The sequence below is a fragment of the Myotis myotis genome, unplaced genomic scaffold (genome assembly GCF_014108235.1).
Source record: "Myotis myotis isolate mMyoMyo1 unplaced genomic scaffold, mMyoMyo1.p scaffold_m19_p_15, whole genome shotgun sequence".
Lineage (NCBI taxonomy): Eukaryota > Metazoa > Chordata > Mammalia > Chiroptera > Vespertilionidae > Myotis > Myotis myotis.
The window spans coordinates 1804772-1829009 of NW_023416319.1; the positions used below are offsets into that span (position 1 = coordinate 1804772).

The 24238-nt window shown below is 58.7% G+C and overlaps 1 protein-coding gene across 3 annotated transcripts in view; it reads left to right on the forward strand.

The window, feature by feature from the left end:
- Positions 1-22799, forward strand: part of DOCK1 (dedicator of cytokinesis 1) — a 287578-nt gene extending 264779 nt beyond the window's left edge. For 2 of the 3 annotated variants that reach the window (XM_036335666.1, XM_036335664.1), the window contains 12 exons: positions 1201-1342; positions 1454-1532; positions 3204-3288; positions 4082-4168; positions 5990-6166; positions 6640-6723; positions 11239-11376; positions 14583-14728; positions 18005-18203; positions 18508-18661; positions 19797-19948; positions 21658-22799. In XM_036335666.1, the coding sequence (XP_036191559.1) occupies positions 1201-1342; positions 1454-1532; positions 3204-3288; positions 4082-4168; positions 5990-6166; positions 6640-6723; positions 11239-11376; positions 14583-14728; positions 18005-18203; positions 18508-18661; positions 19797-19948; positions 21658-21753 (1539 nt within the window). In that variant the 3' untranslated portion in view covers positions 21754-22799. The remainder of the gene's footprint in view (positions 1-1200; positions 1343-1453; positions 1533-3203; positions 3289-4081; positions 4169-5989; positions 6167-6639; positions 6724-11238; positions 11377-14582; positions 14729-18004; positions 18204-18507; positions 18662-19796; positions 19949-21657) is intronic. The other variant, XM_036335665.1, reaches the window with a different exon arrangement.
- The last annotated feature ends 1439 nt before the right edge of the window (positions 22800-24238 follow it).

Sequence of the window (24238 nt, forward strand, 5' to 3'; positions counted from 1 at the left end):
GCTGCTCTCGGTCCGTCCGCCTGTCTCTCCCCTCCTCCTCTCTGGCATCTGTCCAGGGTCACGGCCGCTGGCAGGACTGCAGCTGACGTGGGACCAGCCAGCCTAGAGCCCCTTGCCCAGACCCCCCAGGCTGAACCAGCGAGAGATGCCACGTGACTGAGGCCCCGGGCCGCTTTTGCTGCCTTCGCCTGGCGCAGTCTCCTCTGGGTTCACAGCTCTGAGATGGGGCAGGAGGGGTGGAGGGAGGCGGCAGGCCAGGGCCCAATGGTGGCATCACACTGTCTGCCCACTGCCACCTTCGTGTGACCGACACTCAGCCGCGAAGGCCCTGAGCCCCAGTACATCTTGGAGTCAGGACATTCCTTACAGATGCATTGACAGGGTGGCTGTGTCACATGCAGGCAGAAGTGGCCCCAACAAGGCAGCCTGTGTAAGGCATGACGCAGACCTGCTTACACACACCCCAAGGGCACACAGACCTGCTTGCACCCCAAGGTCACGCAGACCTGCTTACACCCCCCAAGGTCACACAGACCTGTTTACTCCCCTCCCCCAAGGTCCCCAGAGTAAGCTTGTGTCTCACATATTCACAGCTGTGTCCCTCTTGGCCCTGCCCCATGTGCGAGACACCATGACCCACTGGCCCTGGCGCTGGGTTTCCCTTTCTAACCGCGTCCCGCCCCCTGGAGGCTGTGCACTTGGCTTTTCACGGTTTTGTAAACTGGTTGTTGCTGCGAAGCCTGCAGCACGTGACCTGAGTTCCGTGCCCTGTGCTCGTTGCTGAGGACGCAGGGTTAATTCACGCGGCCCTGGCTCTGGGCTCTTGCTGGGTAAGACCATGCAATTACACGGTCAGTGCCTTTTTCTTTCTTCTTTTTTTTTTTTTTTTAACACTTTTATTGATGTCAGAGAGGAAGGGAGAGGGAGAGAGAGAGAGATAGAAACATCAGTGATGAGAATCATGGGTCGGCTGCCTCCTGCACACCCCCCACTGGGGATCGAACCTGCAACCCGGGCCTGTGCCCCGACCAGGAATCGAACCGTGACCTCCTGGTTCCTAGGTCAACGCTCAACCCCTGAGCCCCGCCGGCCGGGGCAGAGCCTTGTCCTTTCAATGAGACGGGTAGGACCCTCGTGTGTGAACTTGTCCCAGGCCCTCCCCCCGCCCCTCCCGGTACCGAATGAATGTCCCGTTTCCAGGGCAAAGTCTTCATCTACCGGGGGAAGGAGTACGAGCGCCGGGAGGACTTTGAGGCTCGGCTCTTAACTCAGTTTCCAAACGCCGAGAAAATGAAGACCACGTCCCCGCCCAGCGAGGAGATCAAAAGCTCCCCCGGCCAGTGTATCCTTACACAGTGCCAGGCGCACCCGGGCCAACGCCAGGCCGGCAGGGGGAGGGCTGGGGCCCTGGGGCTGCCTCCCCGGGGGTGATCCTTGACCTCGTCCCCCTCAGATATCCAGTGCTTCACGGTGAAGCCCAAGCTGGATCTGCCCCCGAAATTCCACAGGCCGGTCTCCGAGCAGATCGTGAGGTAAGCCCCCCATTTTCCTGCCCGGACGAGGGCGGGAGGGGACGGACAGCTCATCGGCCATTTCACTGGGAAAGGCTTCGCCTCGGCGAGGGGGAGCAGATTCCTTTCAGCATCAAGAAGGAAGTGGGGTGCAGTGCAGGAGGTGCACTTGACCCACGGAGAACGCCTGGGTTAGGGGCGCCCGCTGCCACGGTCCAAAAGCCTTTGTATAAGTTCTGACAACCACAAACCTTCCTTGTCCCGCGGCATCTGAGGGCGTTGGTTCCAGCACCCCCTGCTCAGGCCCTCTCTATACCGCGACACAGACCGATGCGCACAGTCAGCCCTCAAACAGCCACCCGATTACGGAAAAGAATCCACGTTCAGTGGGCCTGCGCACATCACACCGCGTTGTTCGAGGATCACCTGTAAAGGATGTGGAGGAAGAAGTCGACACTCAAGGCTGGGAGGGTGCCGGGTTATTTCTTTCCGGGGTTCAGAGGTCGGCAGCCCAAGGAAACAGGAGCGGGAGGAGGCACCTGGTCTGCTGGCGACGCCCTGGGCAGAGGATCCTGGGAAGTGTTCAGCCGTGCCCCGTGCCCTGTGCCTGGGTGTTTGCGTTCTGCGAGGCAGGAAGAGGGAGTCCCAGGCGCGCTCCCCGTGGGGAACTGTACCCAGCGATCACATAACGTGGGATTGTGAGGCAGGTCTCAAAACTCACAGGGCAGGCATCCGAATCTGAGTGAGATTTTACGCCTCTTGAGTTGTACCTGGCTCAGCAATGCTGTGGACACAGCCTGCTTCCCATGTTTCTTTGATGTTAAGAATTTTCTTTTCCATTTGATCCATGTTCTGGTGGGGAAAAAAACACACACACAAAAAACTAACCTATTGGATGGCTTATCAGTGCTCAGGATCGCTTACCTCATAGCCTGAGGTTGGGTGGGTTCACTCCCATCCTTAACCTCTTGTCAGCAGTAATGACAAATAGGCTGGGATTCTGCTGATTGCAAATGGTAGCGTCCACGGGGCATGCGTTTTAAGTGGTGCGATTTCTTCTCAGAAACATAAAGCAAAGAGTGAACCGTAGTGTAGGCTCAGACATTTCCCTCCGATGTGGGGAGCCCACCTGCGTTCCATGCAGAGGTCCCCCTGCCCCCAGGTGAGGGGGCACGCTGGTCTGTCCATGCCACTCTTGGTGGTTGCAGATCTGCCGTGTGTAGATCTGAAACTACTAGTAACGCACGTAAGACCTGTTCAAAAATAATAAAGATGTCATTTTTTATTTTCAGAATAATAAAGTATTAAGTGAAATTATTTTAAGAAGTTCGTTGTTGAAAGACTAAGTTAAACGGATCCTTTATTAATTGACAGTTTTACGTAACAAGCACAGGCGTGGCGGCGGCGGGCCTTTCCCTCTCCTCCGAGTCACCTTCGCCGCTGTGCGTCTCTCTGTCACTCTGCATCTGGTCTCCCTGAGGGTTTGGGGGACGGGGAGGAGGCAGCTCCAGCTCATTTTTCCACCTGCCAACGTCCGCGTGGACGCTGCTGGGGAGAAGGCTCAGCTAGCGCCTCCGGTCAAGGTCAGGGATATTTTAGGGAACAGGTGTCCCGTTGGGAGGCACGGCCTCGCCCCGCAAAGGAAATCGACTGCTTTGGGGGTTAAACGCCTAATGATTTCTCTCTCTGCAGCTTTTACAGGGTGAACGAGGTCCAGCGATTTGAATATTCTCGGCCGATCCGTAAGGGAGAGAAAAACCCAGACAATGAATTTGCGGTAAACACACACACACCCCTAAAGCTCATTCCACCCCCCAACCAAACGGCCTGTGGGATAGTATGGCCTCAAAGGCCCTGCCGTGCAGACACGCTAGCATAGCGCCCCTCAAATATAGACAATGGCGTCTCAGACGACGTCCCAGTCCCCAGGAGGCTGTGACAGGTGACGGGCTGCGAAAGTGTCTGAGTTCACAGCACACAGGTGCCTCCCTTGTGCCCTGTGTCTGTATCGGGGCCACTGCACACAGACTCAGCCGCTCAGTGTGGGGTGAGGAGTCGTGTTTGTTGGCTTGGAACAGTTTCCTCCCATATGTAAGGCAGCCTTTACAAAACATGGAGATTGTGAAGTGGTGTTTTTATTGAAACTGTACACACTTTTCAATGCTTAGTGAACGTGCAAGTGACGTGTCTGAGCAGTGGGTGATGGCTCTCCCTCCTATTTCCGTGTCTTTATTTTGGAACGTAAACATGTGCTGGTTATGTGGGAATACTAAAGCGTAAAGCACTGGTTTTGTTATTATGTGAGCGTCACTTTGACGAAGCCCCCTTGTCCTCGATGCACGTGCCTTTGAGTTTCACTCGACGTGGCGGCTCCGTAAGGCCCGGGCCTCACTCACGGCAGCCTTTCCAGAAACCTGTTTGCTCCGAGGGAACCCCCTCATTTCCCCGAGCGTCCTCTCTCCCAGGGGACCCCGTCTTGGGGGCTGGCCTTGCGAGGGCCGGAAGTCCCGCTGGGGCAGAAGCCGCCAAGCTGCTGACCCTGCTCACACGGGCGTGTGTTCCCTTCGCAGAACATGTGGATCGAGAGGACCGTCTACACGACCGCGTACAAGCTGCCTGGAATTCTCAGGTGGTTTGAGGTCAAGTCCGTTTTCATGGTAAGGACACGCCCGGGAGGGATTGTTGTGGCCCTCGCTCCCGCTTCCCCACGTGTGCCCTGTGGTCACTGCCCGGGCGCACGCCGCCCCCAGATCAGACAGACTGAACCCGACATCGCACTTCCCCCCTTCCCCGTCTCTTCGTCCTCAAACCTCCTAGTGAGATGGGTGAGCACAGCCGGTCGAACTTATGGGAAATGGAGACAGCTTCATGCCTCCCACAAGGTGGGGCACCAGCCTCCCCATGGTCTGCCAGCCCCCCCTCTTAGCTACGGGGAGCGCTTAGGGCAGTGATGGCGAACCTATGAACTCATTTTTTTGGTTGATTTTTCTTTGTTAAATGGCATTTAAATAGATAAAATAAATATCAAGAATATAAGTCTTTGTGTTACTATGGTTGCAAATATCAAAAAATTTCTATATGTGACACGGCACCAGAGTTAAGTTAGGGTTTTGCAAAATGCTGACACGCAGAGCTCAGAAGGTTCACCATCACTGGCCTAGGGCCAGGTCCCATTTGCATAGGGCTTTTCCCAGCTCCTTCCCATGATTTCATCGCCATTTGCATGACAAACACCTTGATTAATAGCACTTGCTCATTTCAAGCCAAGATAGCTTGCTACTCCTCCCTGGCACTTTAAAGAAAAAAATGTTCTTTTATTAATTTCAGAGAGGGAGAGAGAGAGGGAGAGAAAGAGAAATATCAATGATGAGAGAGCATCATGCATCGGCTGCCTCCTACACGCCCCCGACTGGGGATTGAGCATGTGCCCTGACCTGGAATGGAACCAGTGACCTCCTGGTGCATGGGATGACGCTCAACCATTGAGCCACACTGGCCGGGCACCTCCCCAGCATCTTTTAAAGAAATAAAGACTTGCATCTCCTTAGCTAACCCTGCGTTGCCTGCGGAGCGCTGTGAGGCAGTTTCCTTAGGGACTTGTCGGCCACAGGCTCCCTGTGAATGCGTGGCAGCAGCGATGGCCTGCATATGCGGTCCGGTTGAAAGATGCCCGTTTTGTGGTGTCTCCTGCCTGCCGTGCCCTGGCAGGGTCTTAGCCGGATGGCGTTGGCTACCATTTAGTTTCCAGCGAATCCCCTTGAAAGTCCAGATGTGGTTCTAGGGCACATGGGACCCTCTCTTCCCGGCTGTGTTTCCCTCCAGTCCTTTATCCTCACCAGTCTGAGCCCTGGACCACCCCAGAGCGTGCGCTGCTCACCATATCCCTCCCCACCCCAGGTGACCCTCCTGCTCCGAAGCCCTGGGCTCCGTGCCTGTCCCCACCCTGGCCCCTCTCACTTCCTGTGCTGGGAGCGCCCTCCGTGGGCCCATGGCACCCAGGCAGGGCCTGGCGGGGGGGGGCTCAGGAGACAAGTGGCAGCACGCAAGCCTCGCGGGCACCACCGCGTGAGACGGGGCAGAAGAGGCCCTCCCGCCCCCGGGCGCTCAGCCTCTGAAGGAGCCTCTGTCCATGAGTCTGTTGACTTCGGGGTTGTTGTCGGGGAGCTGCCAGGTGCCCCAGCAGCAGCTTCACCCCTGGGGGGGGGGGGGGGAGGCGGCCTCCAGGAGGCGGCCGGGCACCGTTCCTTTGGGATTGGCCCGTGGGGACCACACCTGTGGACACCCGATGAGACGGAAATACCTGGCTGCCTGCGTCCGGGCAATCGGGGACCGCGCCCCAAAAGGCTGCTGGGAAGACAGGAACACGGGAGGAGGAAGCCGGTCCTTGCTCAGAAGTGCTTCCCCCCGGCGAGGTCCCGGGAGCCTGAGCGGCGACGGGCATGGAAGCAGCCGGCCCGATGCCTGTGCGGCCCCCGCAGGTGGAGATCAGCCCCCTGGAGAACGCCATCGAGACCATGCAGCTGACCAACGACAAGCTGGACGGCATGGTGCAGCAGCACCTGGAGGACCCCAGCCTGCCCATCAACCCCCTCTCCATGCTCCTCAACGGCATCGTGGACCCGGCCGTCATGGGCGGCTTCGCCAACTACGAAAAGGCAGGTGGCCCACCAGCTCGCCACAGCCCTGTCCAGGGACAGCCCACCCTGGTCTCCCAAGCGGCCTAAGGCCAGGCCAGGGGGCCCGGGCAGCCCTTGCAGGCTAGAGACGGTCAAGGGCCCGCCATGGCCAGGCATGGGCGGGGCACGGTCCCCCCAGGTTGGCTCTAAGAGGGACCCCGTGGCTTTCATGAGCCCTGGGACCACTGAGGCCACAGAATCGAGTCTGTCAGGGCCGGCTCCATGGAGAGGGCCAGCTGGCCCCCGGGAAGCATCTCGATGGGAGTGGGCAGGGTTGACCTACAGCGGTGTGGTCTGGCCCCAGTGTTCCTACCACAAGCCGCCCCCTGTCCTTGTGAATGCAGGAGTGTGAGTCTGTTTTACCCACAGCTCTGTCCCCGGGGCCTGGCACACAGTAGGTGTGCAGAGCGCATAGTGGGTGCTGCGGTACTGAGTGGCTCCCACCCCTCCAGGCCTTCTTCACAGAGCGGTACCTGCAGGAGCACCCGGAGGCTCATGAGAAGATCGAGAAGCTCAAGGACCTGATCGCGTGGCAGGTGAGTGTGAGAATGCAGCCTCACGGGGCACAAGCGGGGGGCGGGGGGTGTCACATCTGCGTTTCCCAACTCCACTGCAGCTCATTGCTTTGCTTTTCTACCCGTGCTCCTGAGACCTCTGAGTCTTTCCTCAGAGGGGCGGTTCTCCTGGGAGCTCTGTCCACCTGCTCTGTTCACTTTGGGCAGCTCACTTCTTGCAGCTGTTTTCTCTCGTGGGCGGCGAGCAGGGTGCTGGCTGGTGTAACCCACAGCTGGCTGGGTGCAGAGCGCAGGCTGGGGGATGTCAGGGAGCCCGGTCTCCTTGCGCCTGACCGGGTGTGGTTCCCCTGGCCACCTTGCCAAGCGAGGCTCCCAGGCCGACACTGGGTCCCTGACATGGTCGGCTCCTCCTGAGGAGACACCTCTGGGGACCCCTCTGTCCTGGCCAGTCCGAGCCTCACCTGCGTGGCTCCTCCATCATCAGCCTATTAGCGAGTGTGGCCTCTTAGGGAGGAGTGGGCTTATGTTATATTTGACTGTGGTCAAATTTACAGAGCACACAATTTATCACTTTAACCATTTTCATGCACAGTTCAGTGGCATTACACCAGCATCTCCGGGACTCTCCGTCTTGCAAAACTAAAACTCTCTCCCCACTAAACAGCTCCCCATTCTTCCTGCCCTGGCGCCCCCTTCTCCTTTCTGTCCCTGTGAACTCCCCTACTCACGGAGCCTCACGTAAGTGGGATCACACAGCATCCTTCCCTCTGCACCTGGCTTATTTCACTTAGCAATGTGTCTCCGAGTTCATCTGTGTTGTGACGCGTCAGAACGCGCCTCCGTTTTGAGGCTGAATAACATTCCGTTGTGTCTCTCAACCACATTCTTAATCGTTCACTCACCGAGGGACACTGGGTTGTTCCCACCTGTTGGCAACTGTGAATCACGTTGCCGTGAACCTGTTCGATTCCCTGCTTTTGCGGCGTAGGGGGTGCACTCAGAAGTGGGGTGCTGCTGATGCACTAACTCTACTTTCCGTCCTTTGAGGAGCCACCAGGCGGCTTGCCACAGCAGCTGCACCATTTTGTCATCCCGCCCCCGGTCATGTACAGGGTCCCCGTTGCTCCACATCCTCCCCAACACTTGCTGCTTTCCGTCTCTGTTGTTTGTGTGCGAGTGTTGAAATAGCCATCCTAGTGGGTGTGACGGTGCCGCACATCGCATGCACGCACCTGACATCTGTTTGGCTTGGAATTACTCCGATAAGTGTTGGGCCTGGCCAGTGTGGCTCAGTGGTTGGGCATCGACCTATGAACCAGGAGGTCATGGTTGGATGCCCAGTCAGGGCACATGCACTGGTCGCAGGCTCGATCCCCAGTGAGAGGCCAGAAGGGGCGTGCAGGAGGCAGCCGATCCATGATTCTCTCCCATCATTGATGTTTCTCTTTCTCTCCCTTCCTCTGTGAAATCAATAAAAATATATTTAAAAAGAAAAAAGTCAGAAGGAAAGAAAGGAAGAAAGGAATGTTGGGACCTCCTGGGCCAAGCTGCCTAGGCTGGAAGCCTCCTGTGGGTGGTTTCCTGTTACTAAAAACAGGGAGAGAGTTGAAGTGTCTGGAACATTCCAATTTAGATGTTGCTGTAGCCAAAGGTGCACAATTCAGACCTCCTGACGGCGATGCAGCGATTGCCACACAAAAACTGGTTTGGTCTGCAGAAGTTCTATTGATTTTTGTTCCCTGCGAGCTTTTACAGCAAATTGGATTTTAAGAGTTTCGAGTCCTACAGAGGAAAATAATTTGTCCCCCAGAGAGAACTGTGTGTCAGCACTGTGTCATGGCCCCTCATAACTTTATTAAAGGATGACTTTAACGCCGCTCGCGGGGGAGTTGAAAGGAGGCATCTGTTTTCTAGCAACTTCATTAAATCAAAAGCGCTGGAAACTCATATTCAGACATTACCTGCGATTTCGCTCTCATTTGCAATGTTTTGAAAACCCATGTGTTCCGCTCCCTAATTGAGCCTCACAGCCATGAAGAAGTGTGGGGCTCTCTGAATGTTCGCTGCTGGTTTTGTTGGTTTGCTTGCTTGGTTTTTTCTGAGACTCCGTGTGGGTGGAATGAGCTTCCCCCCGGGAATCCCCGGGCCTGCCAGCACGATTCCCACCACCGAGGCGCCATCAGCACATCCTCGTTCCTAAAACCGCTGGTGAAGGCTGGTGATCGATGCCGGGCAGCTCCCGGCTCTGTGCCAGGGCCTGCTCCTCCCCCGTGGGCCTGGAGGCAGGCGCAGGCTGCTTCGTAATTGCCGGTGAGCGCCAGCCCCCTCCCCAGGGGCCCAGCTGGGTCGCTCCCCAGAGCAGCTGTCCCCTTGAGCATCCCTGCTCACTGTCCAGAGGTGAGCCCACACAGACTCAGATGAACCCGCTGGGATGCGTCCGTGTTTCTCTTTGAAATGTGAGGCTAGCTTCACTGTGGTCCCCAGCTGGTGACAGGTGCGACGTCGCGGCCGGGGTGGCGCTCCCTGAGCACGGAGCTGCCCTCCCAGTGCTCCCTGCTGCCAGCAGGCCAGGCTGGACACACAGGGCCAGCCTCAAAGGCAGCGCTGCCTGGTAGAAGGGCCTCCTGCTCAGTGTGAGCCACGCGAGGGGGCTCTCCCGTCTCTGGGAGGCTCTTTAGAAAGACAGGTTCCTGGGCCCCGGCCTAGAGCAAATCGGGGCCCACATGGGAGTCAGCAGTCTGTCCCCAGATCTCGATGCTCCGCCAGGTCGATCCCCCTGGATTGACAGGTCTCTAAAGGCCACCAGGCCTCGCGCCGTGGCCTCTGTTCGTGTGTTCAGCACCTGAGCAGTTGGAGAGGGTGTTTATTCATGGCTGCACTTCCGCCCCAGGTGACGCAGACCCCGCCCTCGAAGAAGGTTCTAGGGGACGCAGGCCAGGCACCTCCCTGGGGGATAAATTTCACGCCCCATAAATGTCACCTGCCAGATGGCAGTTCGTGGTCTTAACGTTAGTTCAGCAAGTAGCTTCTTTGGTGTCAAGATTCTGCCCAATGCAGGCTTTTATCAAACCAGCACGACACACGGAAAGGATTGGGTTGCATTCTGCACATTCCAGAAGGACCCTGCTCCATCGAACTGTTCTCAGTGTGCAGAGAGGCTGTGCTTTAACCTGCAGGCCGCACCCCCATGCTGGCCTTCGCACCCAGCTAGACACGCCGCCTCTACCAGCCGCCCAGGCTGCCCACAGCCTGCCTCTGCGGGGGACTCGGGGAGCAGGATTCCCGTCAGCGTTTACTACTGTTGCCCCCGAACAGACCGCAGCAGCCGGGAGCGATTCCCACGGAATATTAAACACCCGCTGGCCGGGACCCCACTGCACACTGTCCTGCTGGCAGTCCCCGCGGGAAGCGGGTGCCTGGCGGGGTCAGGCCCGACTGTCAGCAAAACACACTGTGTGGGTGCAGCCAGAGGGCTGCAAACGGGGGGCAGGGGAGCGGGTAGGGGGACACATCCCCAGCCTCCCTCCTGGAGTGCCCAGGGCCACAGCTGCCTGCCATCGATGCCAGCCAAGCTCAGGTTAGGCCGTGATTCGTCTTGACAAGGTTTCGAGAATTTGTTCACTTGAAATTCAATTGTGTCCTTATTACCCGTCTTCTAAATCTGCTCCTCGAGTTTGGTAATCTGCTCTACGAGGAAATCTGTTTCTAATCAGTCGCTGATTTAATTATAAATTATTAAGAGGGAGCCTCTTCTCCTGATTGCGGTGAGGAGTGTCGAGCTCCCTGTCGGCGAGGGAGGGGCGGGTGGGATTGGCAGCAGAAGGGGGAGGGAGCGAGCCTTTCCTGCCCCACCCCCCCACCCCCCCCACTCCCCCCACCCCCGACAGCTATGGCCGGAGGGTCCTGGTCGGTGCTGGGGAGGGAACGTCTCTTGGTGACACTTTTAAAGGTCACCTGCGTCTCCACGCTCCGAAGGGAAGTGCTGGCGGGAGACTGTGTGACAGCCGTGTTGGCAGCGAAGGGACTATTTTTAGTTTTGAGGAAGAAAAGATGTGGATTCGTTTCCAAAGCATGTCTTTCAGGACCACAGTCCCATAGAGGTAGATGCTTGCGTTTGGGAGCTGGGCTCTCGTATCCCATAGAATATTCTTCGCTGAGAAAAACCTCTGCCCTGTGACCTGGCCCGTGGCTAACAGATCAGGTTGCATGTAAACAAACTCGCATGCAGCTCTTCCCCAAGGCCAGTGCCTGCCAGGTGGGCATTCCGGTGCAAGGACAAGGGGAGTCCAAGGCGAGTCCGGGAAGGGAGGCCTCCAGGCGCCCTCAGCGCTGAGCCCCGCCCCCGACACGGCCGATTTACAACGCAGACGATTTTAATTTCCACTTTGGCCTTTGGGGGTGACAAGCCTGCTGATGTGTTTAATCGGCCCGTCCCGCGTGGACGCCACAGCAGGTCCCCGTGGCGGTGCCACCCCCGCCCTGCGTGCCCGCCTCTCCCGGACCGGAAACGAGGAGGGTCGCCCCTTCGTCTTCCAGATCCCGTACCTGGCCGAAGGGATCCGGATTCACGGGGAGAAGATCACCGAGGCGCTGCGGCCCTTCCACGAGCGCATGGAGGCCTGCTTCCGGCAGCTGCGGGAGAAGGTGGAGAAGCAGTACGGCGTCCGGGCCATGGTGAGCGGTCCCCGCGTGGGGGGCGGGGGGGGGGCGTTCCACGTGGCAGGCTCACGCGGCGGGGTAACTAAGATGCAGACGGGACGCCTGCTTAGGAAGCGGGGCGTCGGGCCTCGGTCCCCTGTGTCGCTCGTCGGCCAGCAAAACCAGCACCTCCTTTCAGCCACGGGAAATGGCGACGGTAACGTCCATGAAGTGGCTGCATCTCCGACTCCCCTTCGTGGGGGAGCGACAGGGAAACTCACACACACAGGATCAGTCACATGTCACGCAGGGCGCCGGCTCACAGTGTCCCAGGTCAGCGGGGAGCCCGGGCCCGGCCCAAGTCCCCGTCACTGAGGGAGGCGTGAGGGGTTAGCGAGGTCTGAGATGGTCAGTGGGGACTCGCCTGTGGGAGGATGGTCCCTGCTGGAGGCCAAGCAGGGCCCTGGAGGTGGTCGGGAGGAGATGGAGCCCACGGCCCACCTCTCCCTCCCCAACCCCAGACCCACCGCCACAGCCCGCTCCTAGGGCGGGCATGTCACCCCGTGAAGTTCCCACCCACGTGGGCATGTGTGCGGTGTGTGGAAAGAACAGATCGAGAAGCTCCTGCGCTGCCTGCGCCTCAGCCCATGAAACGCTGCTCTCTGCGCTTACACTGCAGGGAGCACCCGGGGGTGGGGGGCAGCTCAGCCTGGCGACACCGCGTCGGGTGTGATGCCAGTGGGAGGGCGAGCCTGGTGAGAGCCCAGGGGAGTTGGTGCTCAGGCCACGGTAACAACACAGCGAGGACAGCTGCAGCCGCCAGCCCCGCGGCTTCCCTCATCCCCTCCTCACGGCCTCCTGGGTCAGACGATTGCTCCGTGTGCTCGGGAGGGAGCGAGCAAGCGCAGCGTGAGTCCATGTTTTATGCGAAGTCACAGCCTTGCTGGAGCCAGAACCCCAGCCTCGTTCTACCTCCCAGCACCAGCCTGGTTCTGACAGCCAGCCAGCCTCGTTCTACCTCCCAGCACCAGCCTGGTTCCGACAGCCAGCCAGCCTCGTTCTACCTCCCAGCACCAGCCTGGTTCCGACAGCCAGCCAGCCTGGTTCTAACTCCCGGCACCAGCCTGGTTCCAACGGCCCAGCCAGCCTGGTTCTAACTCCCGGTGCCAGCCTGGTTTTAACTCCCGGTGCCAGCCTGTTCCAATGGCCTAGCCAGCCTGGTTCTGATGGCCTGGCCAGCTTGATTCTAACTCCCAGTGCCAGCCTGGTTCCAACGGCCCAGCCAGCCTGGTTCTAACTCCCGGTGCCAGCCTGGTTCTAGCTCCTGGCGCCAGCCTGGTTCTGATGGCCCAGCCAACCTGGTTCTGACGGCCCAGCCAACCTGGTTCTGACAGCCCGGCCAGCCGGATTCCGACAGCCTGGCCAGCCTGGTTCCAATGGTCTGGCCAGCCTGGTTCTGACGGCCCTGCCAGCCCTGTTGCGGGACAGACAGCATCCATTCACGCGTCCTGGCCCCAGAGGCCCGTCTGTCAGGACTGCGGAAACTGCTGCTTCCGATGGAAAAGTCAAGTCCTGATCCTCAGTTTCTAGGGACAGAAGCCGGGCTCCGGGCCCAGCCGCAGGACCCTCGCAGGCCGGCCCGGGGGCGTTGCAGAGGCCGGGAGAGGACACTGCAGGCTCAGCTCTAGGTTTTGTCTGAGGAGCATTTTCACAGCCTGGACTGGGCTGCAAGTCGCTGTTGCCTCTTTGGTTTTCTCACCGAGGCCAGTGGGTGGCTCTGGCCCCATGATTGGTGCTAAGCCCAGGCCTGGGCAGACCCCCTACTGCCCGCTGCCAGCCGCATATCACTCCGAGCCAGTGGTTGGCAGGCTGAGGCCGCCACCTGCCTTTGTGAATAAAGTTTTATTGGCAAGCAGTCACCTCCGCTCTTTCTGTGTTGAGGTGCAGAGCCTGTGTCGCCTGCGAGCCGAACGTACCAGTGATCCGGCCCTTTACATGTTTCCTATATGTTTGTATTGTTTTTAGAGAGAGGAAGGGAGAGGGAGAGAGAGGAACATCAATGATGAGAGATAAACATCGATAGGCTGCCTCCTGCACGCCCCCTCCTGGGGATCAAGCCCGAAACCCAGGCATGTGCCCTGACCAGGAATGGAATCGTGACCTCCTGGTTCATGGGTTGACCCTCAACCACGGAGCCACTGGCCGGGCTGTCTGGCACTTCACAGAAAAGGCACCCCGTCTCCTGCTCTGAACGGTCCTCCTGCAGTTTTGTTCCTGTTCTTATTAAAGAGACAGTGAGCCAATCAAATTTAACTCGTATGCAAAACACATATTTAAGGCACGGGCCCACTTTTCAGATGTGAAAGTGGTGATTATAAATCTGTCATCCGTGGCAGGTCGGCGTGGGGGTGAGGGGTGGCGGCTGAAGCCACACAGAGAGGACGTGCCCTACAGGCGTGGGGTTCCGCGTCCTCGGGCCAAGGAAGGAGCTTCGGCGGCAGCTGCGGTCCCGGATGTGCCGACAGCTGGCTCGGGCGCAGGCACGAGCGTTTTCTCCTGATAGAGGTTGACACGTGGTATCTGTCAGGGACACCTTTTTTGGTGACATACAGACACATCCAAGAGAGGATGGAGAACTCCGTCCCGAGACCACTTTTCTGGGGAATGAAATGCACCCCCAGTCCTCCCCTGGGGAGGACGAGCGGCAGGCCCAGCGAGCTGCCCCGAACCCACCGGGCCTGGCTCCGCAGGGGAGGAGCCCCCTAACTAAGAGCAGGGGCATCGTGTTTAGTCAACAGGAGTCCAGTGGTCACGCGTCCTTGATGGGCACGTTTTGTCAACATGCAGAGTGGTACCCAGTTCATCCAAAGGTCTTGCAGGTTCTTTCATCTTGTTCCAGATGTTACTCTGTAAACCAGGCTTTCTGGTCAGTGCTTCCTGCTAGGACTTTGGAAGAGGCTGATGGATCGTGGTCTTGGTAAAAAAAAAAAAAAAAAAAAAAAAAAAAGTAAAAATAAAAATCAATCTGCATCTAAAATTTTCTAAAACCAAATCATCTTCATTTTCATCTTTGACTCCAAGTGGGAACATGTGCTGTACATAGAGGTGCTGACAATTTGGATCTAGATTCCAGGCTGTTAAGACAACGTGGTCCAGGACTCTGACCCCGCCAGACCGGAAGCCCATTGGTACGAACATCCAACGAGCCTCTCTCTCCGTCCCGCCCTCTCCCTCCCCTGCAGCCCTCCAGCCTGGATGACCGGCGAGGCAGCCGCCCGCGGTCCATGGTGCGGTCCTTCACCATGCCCTCCGCATCCCGGCCCCTGTCGGTGGCCTCGGTCTCCTCCCTGTCATCGGACAGCACCCCCTCCAGGCCTGGCTCGGATGGGTGAGTGGGCTCGGCAGCAGGGAGGGGTGCGGAGGAGCCACCGGGGCCCTGGGTGGGTTTGCTCACACCTGAGGATATTTTAAAAATCAAAACTGTCTTTGAAACTGAGACCCTTTATGATGTTACGAACTGAGTGCCCAGTGAGACTTTCAGGGTCTTGTGAGTTTGTGAGAGAGACGTTCTCCCTTCGGGAACCACTTTGGGTAGAAAGGTTTCCGTCCAATGTTAACACCTCCCATGAGCCTTCTGTCCGGCTCAGCACGTCCAGGAGAAAGCAGGGTGCGCCCTGGCCAGGTGCGCGGGGACCCTCCCCCTCTGCTCACCTCCAGGGTCACACCTGTCGCTCAGCTTCCTTGAGAGCCGCCTCACCTGCGAGACTCTGGGAGCCACATTGGCTCTTGAGGTCAGAGCACAGAGCCGCCAGGAAGGGAACAAGGACCTAATAGGCTGGTGAACAGTTGAGCCCTTGCCGAGCCTCCTCTCTCTCTCTCTCTCTCTCTCTCTCTCTCTCTCTCTCTCTCTCTCTCTCTCTCTCTCTTTGCCTCATTGTTCAAAGAGAACCTCCATGTTGATACTTTTTGCGCTTTTGAGTAGCAAACATGTAACCTTTGTTCTTATTAAACAACAAGAAACAATGTTGCAATTTAAACAGCCGCGAAGGGCTTCCAGCGGTTTCATTGTGGAGTTTGCACCGTTGTGTGCTTGTCCAACCCCGTCCGGTTGCCACTCCATCACCCTGCCAGCCCGCGGGCTCCGGCCCCGGCAACGCGCAGACAGGACGTTCCCGGGCGCCCTTTCTTGCCAGCGACTGGTGTGCCCGATGGGGAACTGAAAACTGTACCCACTTCTTTTTTTCCTTAACAGCAATTTTTATCAGCGGCTGCTATTTTTAAGGCCAAGTCCGTGTGGAAAGTCTCAATTTGGATGTATTTAAATCATGTGTGCTTGTTCCCGGCGACAAGATTGCTTGAGAAATTTAATTCGGCGGCTCCCCCAGAAAATCCCCGGGCTAGGCATGGAAAGGGTTCCTGTTCCCAGGAAGGTCGGGGTGCGGGTGCCGTGGCTCTGCAGGTTTGGATCAGAAGTGCGGTGTGTTGCACGTGTGAATGCACGCGCGCGGGCAGGCCTGGCCTCCCTGGGAGCCGTGGTTTAACCTTGAACTGGAGGCATCTTGGATAGAGGCCAGGTTTTTGCTCATTCTCAGCGTTTCCTCCCCTAGCGAGGTGACTGGTGGGGAGGAAGTGGGGCTTTGGGCTCAGATGGCACAGGCTGCCTGCAGAACACAGGGCGCCGCCGGCAGTTGCTTCTCCCGGTGAAAAATGTAACCCTCAGCCTGCCTCTCCCTCGGTGCTTTGTAGGGATGCCTGTCCTTCCCAGCGGTTCTCAACCTGGGGGTCGCGACCCCTCTGGGGGTCGAACGACCCTTTCACAGGGGTCGCCGAAGACCATCGGAAAACACATATATAATTACACATTGTTTTTGTGATGAATCACTATGCTTTAATGATGTTCAATTTGTAACCATGAAATTGGGGGTCACCACCACATGAGGAACTGTATTAAAGGGTCGCGGCATCAGGAAGGCTGAGAACCACTGGTCTAAGTGGACAGCGTCCACTAAAACCTTCCTTCCTACATTAGTTGTCTTCAGTTCTGCAAAACCTAGAAGACCATTATGAACATGTTGATTATTGCTGATAATATAACAGACACACCATGTAGCATAATGAATGTGGGTTTATGGGTGAATGCGATCCAGCGGGAGGCTGGGTGTCCCACAATGCCTCGGTGGTGGAAAGCCACATGGTGAGTTCCTCAATCATCTCTAAGTTCTTACTATGGAAAAGGTCAGTCATACACCAAGTGGACAGAACATTGCAGTGAGCCCGCCGGGCTCGGGGCCTGCTGGACACTGGTCAGGGAGTGTGAACGCTGCTGGCTTCGGAGTGGGTTTCTTTCAATCGTGTGGCAGCGATGTGCCATTTCTCAGAAATCACAGTGCAGGACACTCTCCTCTGTGACTGCGGGACGGCGAGGCCGTGTAAGAGACCCCATCTCTTGTGAAACCGTTTTCATGGGCCATGTTTTCAGAAACATGAGGTGCTGATGACAAGGACCCTTACGTGGGCGTTAGCGCTGAGAGGCTGTAGGGCCGTGTCCGCCCTGCGCACACCTTGGTATAGCACACCTTGGCCTGTCTCCTTCCGCCTTCCTGCCACAGGGAGTGAGGTCCCCGTCTCCTGGGACCGCTCCTTCCCTCTGTGATGTGACTGCGGGGGGCAGGGACAGGATGCCCCCTCCCCGAGTCGTACATTAAAATAGCAGGTGGCGACTGTGCAGGCGCGTGTGCGTGCTCGGTGTGGCCACGTGCCTGAGAAGCTACCCAAGACCATGTACTTGACAGGGTGTCCCTGCCACGCTCTCCCACCGTCTGGCTGGTGTCACTGAGCAGAAAGGTGTGGTGTCCTCCCTTCCCTGTGACTGAGGATGTCCAGCCGCCGTGGCCGAGCTGGGACCCGGGGGCTCTGTCTGCAGCTCAGCTCTGGGCTGAACACCTGAGCGCACCTGGGACCTGCAAGCTGGGCCCTCAGCACAGGCTTTCAGATGGAGGCGACCTTCCTCTGCGACCTTTGCACCCGCCTGCTCCCTCCCACTGCGCATGCGTATTCGGTCTTAATCGCTAAAAGCCGAGGGCTCGCCCAGCTGGCGTGGCCTCGTGGTTGAGCATCGACCTATGAGCCATGAGGTCACAGTTGGATTGCCGGTCAGGGCACATGCCCAGTTTTGGGTTCCATCCCTAGTGTGGGGCGTGCAGGAGGCAGCCAATCAATGATTCTCTCTCATCATTGATGTTTCTCTCTCTCTCTCTCTCCCCCCCCCCTTTCCTCTCTGAAATCAATATATATACTATATATATGACATATATGAAATAAATAAAAGGTAAGGGCTTGCCTTTGGAATAGACTCAAGTGCCCCCTCCCCTCGCAGATCGACAGAAATCCCTCATAGCGTCAGACTCCATCCCCCATCATCCTGCAGCTGCGGGTTTCCCTCCAGGTTGTTGTTGCTGAGGGGCAAACGCAGTCCATCTGTTGCAATGGGTTAACACACGTCTCGCCTCCCTCCGCCTCCCTTTGCAGCCCCTCCTTTCCTGTAAAAGTCGAGGTTCCCAGGCAGCGCTTAGGTTTCCCGGGAGGGACTGCGCCCCGCACATCTGGGGCGACAGCAGCCACTCGCCTATGGAGAGGCCCCTGACCTAAGAGCCCTCTCCTCCAGGTTCGCCCTGGAGCCCCTGCTGCCCAAGAAGATGCACTCCCGGTCGCAGGACAAGCTGGACAAGGACGACCCCGACAAGGACAAGAAGGACAAGAAGAAGGAGAAGCGGAACAGCAAACACCAGGAGATATTCGACAAGGAGCTGAGGCCCGTGGACGCGGCCCCGCAGGGCTCCGAGGCCGTGATCCTGTCCGAGACGGTAAATCCCGGAACCCGCCCGCCTCTGGGCCGCCTGGGTGACTGCGGGTGGCCCGCCTGGCTCAGCGAGCCCCCGAGCCCTCCCCTCGGCTCCACAGACGCACGTGGCCCCCCGCTACCCACCCGCCTCCTCTGCGCCCCACTCCCATCTCTTGAGGGGATTGTCAGGCACCTAACGTGACACGTGCTGGTACGTTGACATGAATAACATCCCAGGGAGTCCCGTTGGCTCCCGCTGAATGTTGAGGTGGCACCCGCAGCCCAAGACAGACCCGAACTCCCCTTTCTCTCCGCCCCCCCTCCAGATAAGCCCCCTGCGGCCCCAGAGGCCGAAGAGCCAGGTGATCAACGCCATCGGAAGCGAGAGGCGCTTCTCCGTGTCCCCGACGTCACCCACCGCCCAGCAGACGCCCCCGCCGGTCATGCCCCGGACCAAGCTCAGCTTCAGCCTGCAGTCCAGTGAGTGGGGCGCTGTCCGCCTTTGAACCCGGCACCCTGTGCCTCCCCCGGGGTCCATGTCCCTGAAGTGAGACCCGCCTCCTCCGGGCAGCTGGCTGTGTCCGTGAGCCCCTGATTCCCGGGCCGGGTCCCGGGGACAGGGCTCCGCAGGGCAAAGTGCAGCCGGGCTTGTGGGTGACAGGTGCGCCCCCGGCTCTCGGGCCCTCCTGGCACCGGGAGAGGGAGGGCGGTGCCTCTGGGTGGAGGCTTTGCGTTCGGGGGATAAGGATGTTTTGAGAACAAGACAGTGATGGTGGCGGGGACGAGCCAGCCACCCCACCAGTCCGGGCAAGCGCTAGTTCCCAGGCCTCCTTCTCGCTCCCCATCCACCGGCCAGGCCTCCGGGTCTCTCCACGCGGCTCTTCCCGGAAGAGCTTTCCTAAGAGGGACCTTCCCTCAGCCGCCGCGTCATCGGGGAAACTGTAGAGAAGACGCGCCGGCCCACGTGTCCGTCTTCCTCTTTAGCCCGAAAGGAAACCAGTGTTGTCTGAGCCGCTCGCCCGGGCGGAGGGTGGGACGCCCTGACGATTGCTCCTCCATTTGCAAGCTGCCACTTCTTCCGTCCACTTTAAAAATCAATCCACTTCCCTGGGCTTATTGGAGGCAGCAGCCAGGCCCGCTCCTGCTAATAACTTCATTTCATGCAGCCACGGCTGCCCGTGGAGAGCGCTGAGCGGCGGGCGGCTGTGTGCACCTCAGGCCTCGCTTAGCGACGCTCTCCAGGCAGCGGCTGCGGCGGGCTGGTGCCCAGTCCTGCTGGGCTTTGCAAAGGGCAGGCGGAGACCCGTCTCCTGACCCCCAGCTGTTTCAATGCCCGGGAGGCGAAGGGCCCCGGGGAGGGATGGAAGGATCCCGGGTGACGTGGCTGTGTTCACAGTGGCTTCCAGCCCTGGGTTCGGGGCCTCGAGGCTCCTTACGTTCTCTTCCCGGGACATGCCTGTAGGAGGGGCCGCCCTCTGCCCGTTCCCCCTCCTGCTCTCCTCCCTGCCCGCTGGCCGGCATCGCTCGGGGTAAAGTGGTTCTGCCTCCCGCGGCTCCGGGGCAAGGGGAGCAGCGCGCGGGCGCGGGTTTGCTTTAAATCCACCCCGTTCCCCAGGTCTGGAGCTGAACGGCATGAGCGGGATGGACATGGCCGAGGTCCCGCCCCCGCTGCCCCTGAAGGGCAGCATGGCGGACTACGGGAACCTGATGGACAGCCAGGACCTGCTGGGCTCGCCCCCGCCCCCACCGCCCCCTCCTCACCACAGGGTAAGTCGGAGGCGGCCGGGCGCTGTCAGTGTCTCTGCTCCACCCGTCGGCGTGTGGCTGCGGGCCTGGCCAGGGTTGGATTTGGGGAAAAGGCCACGGCGATCGCGACCCTGGCCTGGGTCATCTGTGGACCTGTCACGGGGACACACGTCCAGATGTGGCCCTGGAACAAGGGAAGGGGCAGGAGGGCCGCCCTGAGGTGCAGTCCTCGTGGAGGTTTGATTTGGGAGAGTGGCTTTTCTAGGGAGGGTGGTCCGACTTGTGAGGAAGCTGGTGCCGGCACGCTGCATGGGGACGGGCTCCCGTGCACCACCCGCCCTGGGACCCCCACGCCAGCACTTCCTCCAGGAGCTTCCCTCGCCCTGGCCGCTCCTGGGGGAACGGGTCCTTGCCACTCGGAGCACCTGCAGGATTTGTCTCCAATTTGGGCAAAGCCCAGATCCCCGAGGCCACCCACCCCCGGCCGTGCCTCCCGGGCCCCTCCCCACTTCGATCTGGGGAGCTGGCTGCCAGCAGCTGGAGCCCTTATCAGCACTGGCTCCCCGAGGCCGGCACCTCCTGCAACTACTTTAGTCCTTAATCTCCTCTGAGGGCTCATGTGCAGTGGCCTCGCGGCCTGCCCGCTAGTGTAAATATTAGCGCTGAGTCTTCCGAGCCTTTTGAACCAGTGCTCTCGCCCTCGGCAGTCCCAGGCAGTCCTGTGAGATCCGCCATGCTTCCCTCTGGCTCTCCAGGCACTCTCACGCGGGGCTCCGTGGCTCCGTGGCCCGGCCACGTTGTCAGTGTCTTTGCTCCACCACAGCGATGCCCCCGCGCTGCGGCTCGCGGGGACCTTGGCTGTTTGGACGTATCTTCTTCCACCGACATCATCGTAACATCAGCGCGCAGTGCAGGGCCGCACAGGGAATGGCCCGCGGCCGGGAGAGCCCCGTCCAGGTTCCTCCCGATGCGCTTAGATGAGCGCAGTGTGGAGGGAAGGACCACAAGCACATCTGTGTCTGCTCAGCCCCCACAGTGACCACGTGACGACAGGACCCTGTGGCTCACGTGGCTGCAGATTTTTGATAACAGAAGGCGTGCTTTTCCCCCTGTGAATTCTGCACGCTTTCCTTCCTCTGTGGACACTCTCTCGCCCGGGGCTCTGAGGTGTGCGATGACACTCTTCCCGGGAGGGCCTTGACTAACCGTCTGCGCACTCTATTGGCTGGGCCTCTTGTTTTCCTAGCAGCTTAGTCCACCAATCAGATCTTTATTTCCGTGCCTTTATTTGACCAGAAAAGCAGGCCTGCCTACACCCCGGGGCTGAACATCCTGAACCTGGAAGTAGAGCGGGGGGGGGGGGGGAACCTGTGGGTCCTCATCAGACGGGCTTGGCCCCTCTTGACTGGCTCTTAACCGTGAAACTGCCCAGTTCCGTAGTCGGTTCATTCTGGGGCCCTAGATCAAGAGCACCCAGACTTAAAGCCACCATGCAAAGAGCAGGGGTTGTGCAGATGCCAAAGGGCTTTGTGCGGAGCGGTTCATCAGAGACGCCAGCAGCCCAGGCCTGAGCGCGGCCGCCCTGCCAGCCCCACGCCACGCGGAGAAGGCAGCCCCACCAGGGGTGCAGGTCCGCTCCCTCCCTGCCCTGCGCCAGGCCAGGCCCCCTGCGGGCCTCGCTTTCCCATCCCCGCCAGTAACGGGCACCCCCCTGGCCTTCTGTCTTCCAGCACCTGCCGCCCCCGCTGCCCAGCAAGACCCCGCCCCCGCCGCCCCCCAAGACCACGCGCAAGCAGACGTCCGTGGACTCCGGGATCGTGCAGTGAGCGAGCCGTCCCCCTCCCTGTCCCCTCTGTCTGGCGTTTACCTCATCGGACCCGTGATGTCTGACACTCGGGGCAGCTGCTCCTCCTTAAAAAGAGTTTGTTCTCAGCCATGGGATGCGCAGCCCTTCGGAGTGGGGAGCGAGGTGGACGCGGGCCTGGGGCGTCCTGGGCGTGTGTCCACATCGGGGGCTGCCGATGGGCCTCCCTGAGAGCCCAAGTCTTGCCTCAAAGCCCTTCCTTTCGGTGCCAAATGCCACCTGAGCAGGAGCAGGTGGAGCTGACGTGAGCGCGGCCGGGGTTAGCCCATCGGCCGGAGAACCGAGAGCGCTGGGCGTCGGGCGTCACGCCTTCTCCTCGGCCAGACCCAGCTTCCCCGCGGGATGGGGCCCAGCCCTCCTCCCTCCGCGCTGCGGCTCGCGGGGACCTTGGCTGGTGGGACGTATCTTCTTCCACCGACATCGTAACATCAGCCCTTTCCGGAGGTCCTGTCTGTCTCCTTTGGGATAATTTAAAATAGGATATTTCTCAGCTACTGAACAGCTACTAATTTATGGAGTGGAAACACGCTTACAAATCCTGGATCAAGTGGAAAAATAACTGCGTATAGGAAGATCCGTTTTCTTTCTCTTTTTAAATAAAGAATGGGTGAGCCCCAGGAGGTGGCCGAACGGGGTGAATTCTCATCCTCTGTACAGACTGCGTATATACGATGGCTCTCGGGGCGCGTCTCCGTCTCTGTGGGCCTTGCGTTTATTGGAACAGTGTCCGCAGGCGTTCTCCATGCGGGCTCTTCACTTTCAGTTCCTGCCGATGTAAAAAAATAATAAACTGTCCACGTGAAGCTCTGTTGTTGTTTTTTCAAAGCTCCAATGTCCTGAAAATGTCGCTGGATGATGATTTTGAAAAAAAAACAAAACTAACTTTGTGTAACCTAATATTTTTATGCTGTCATCTATATTTTTTTATTCACTGTAGTCATGATACCCTTCTAGTAGGCTCCAGAGTTAATCACTGACAATGAAAAATAAAATGTTATTTTAAAAGACTCACGGTGTCCGCAGATTGTGTTTCTATCCCCGACGTAACACACAAGCGCTGCCCCCTGCTCCTTACCTTCTCTGAGCGCTGTGTGACCCCCCCCCGGGGGGCCGCAGCCCTTCCTCGGTATCGCTCACCGGGAGGGGCTTCTGGTCTGTTTTTGCTTTGGATGCCGGGAAGCTCAAAGTCCAACTTGGCTCCCACACATTCGGATTGGGGCTTCATGTTGCAGCCTTCCAAAATGCCTGGTGATCTATTACAAATTCATCTTTATTTGAGCCGTGCCCTTTCATATGTGCTTATCTCAAATCTTTATTAAAAGGAGATGGTATAGCCCTAACCGGTTTGGCTCAGTGGATAGAGCGTCGGCCTGCGGACCGAAGGGTCCCAGGTTCAATTCAGGTCAAGGGCATGTACCTTGGTTGTGGTCACATCCTCAGTAGGGGGTTTGCAGGAGGCAGCGGATCGATGTTTCTCTCTCATCGATGTTTCTAACTCTCTATTCCTCTCTGTAAAAAAATCAATAAAATATATTTTTTAAAAATAAAATTAAAAAAAAAGGAGATGGCGTATGGAAGCTAGATTTTATAAGCAGAAAAGTCTTTTGCTTCTTTAAAACCACCCTTGGTGCTTGAAAATTGCTTCCTGGTATTTAAAGAAATTATTTTTAATCAACGCTGGGACTGTGCTTTTATGTGAAGATTTGATCCCTTGCATTATCTCTGGCCCTGGATTCTGTGCGGGTTCGGGCCTTGCTTTCATCTCCGCCGCAGCCTTTGGTGTGTGATGCATTTCAGCCTTTGCTTTCTAGTTTTTATCTCCCGTGATGTTTCAGTAATTGGCTTACTTTTTAAAGTCTGTTCGGGGACTTCACCTTCCTTATTTTTCCCATCTGCCCTTCCTGGGTTATTTACACATCTGCTTAGTTGATGGTGGCTCAGCAGCACTTACAGGGGACCTGCTGGGCCAATTCGTCTTTGCTCCCAAATGAGCTGACCCCGTGCCCCCGTGTGTGTCTGTCACCAGCTCAGAACAGCAGGGGCTGCCCCGGGCCCTGTGATGACCCCCATGCTGGGCTCAGGCTGAGCAGGCGCGCAGGGCCCCTGGACGCGGAACCCTCACCGCTCAGTCCCAGGCCTGCAGCACCGGGCTGCCCTCCCACCCGGAGGCCCGCTCACCCGCCGGCTGCCCTCCCACCCGGAGGCCCGCTCACCCGCCGGCTGCCCTCCCACCCGGAGGCCCGCTCACCCGCCGGCTGCCCTCCCACCCGGAGGCCCGCTCACCCGCCGGCTGCCCTCCCACCCGGAGGCCCGCTCACCCGCCGGCTGCCCTCCCACCCGGAGGCCCGCTCACCCGCCGGCTGCCCACCCACCCGGAGGCCCGCTCCCCCGCCGGCTGCCCTCCCACCCGGAGGCCCGCTCACCCGCCGGCTGCCCTCCCACCCGGA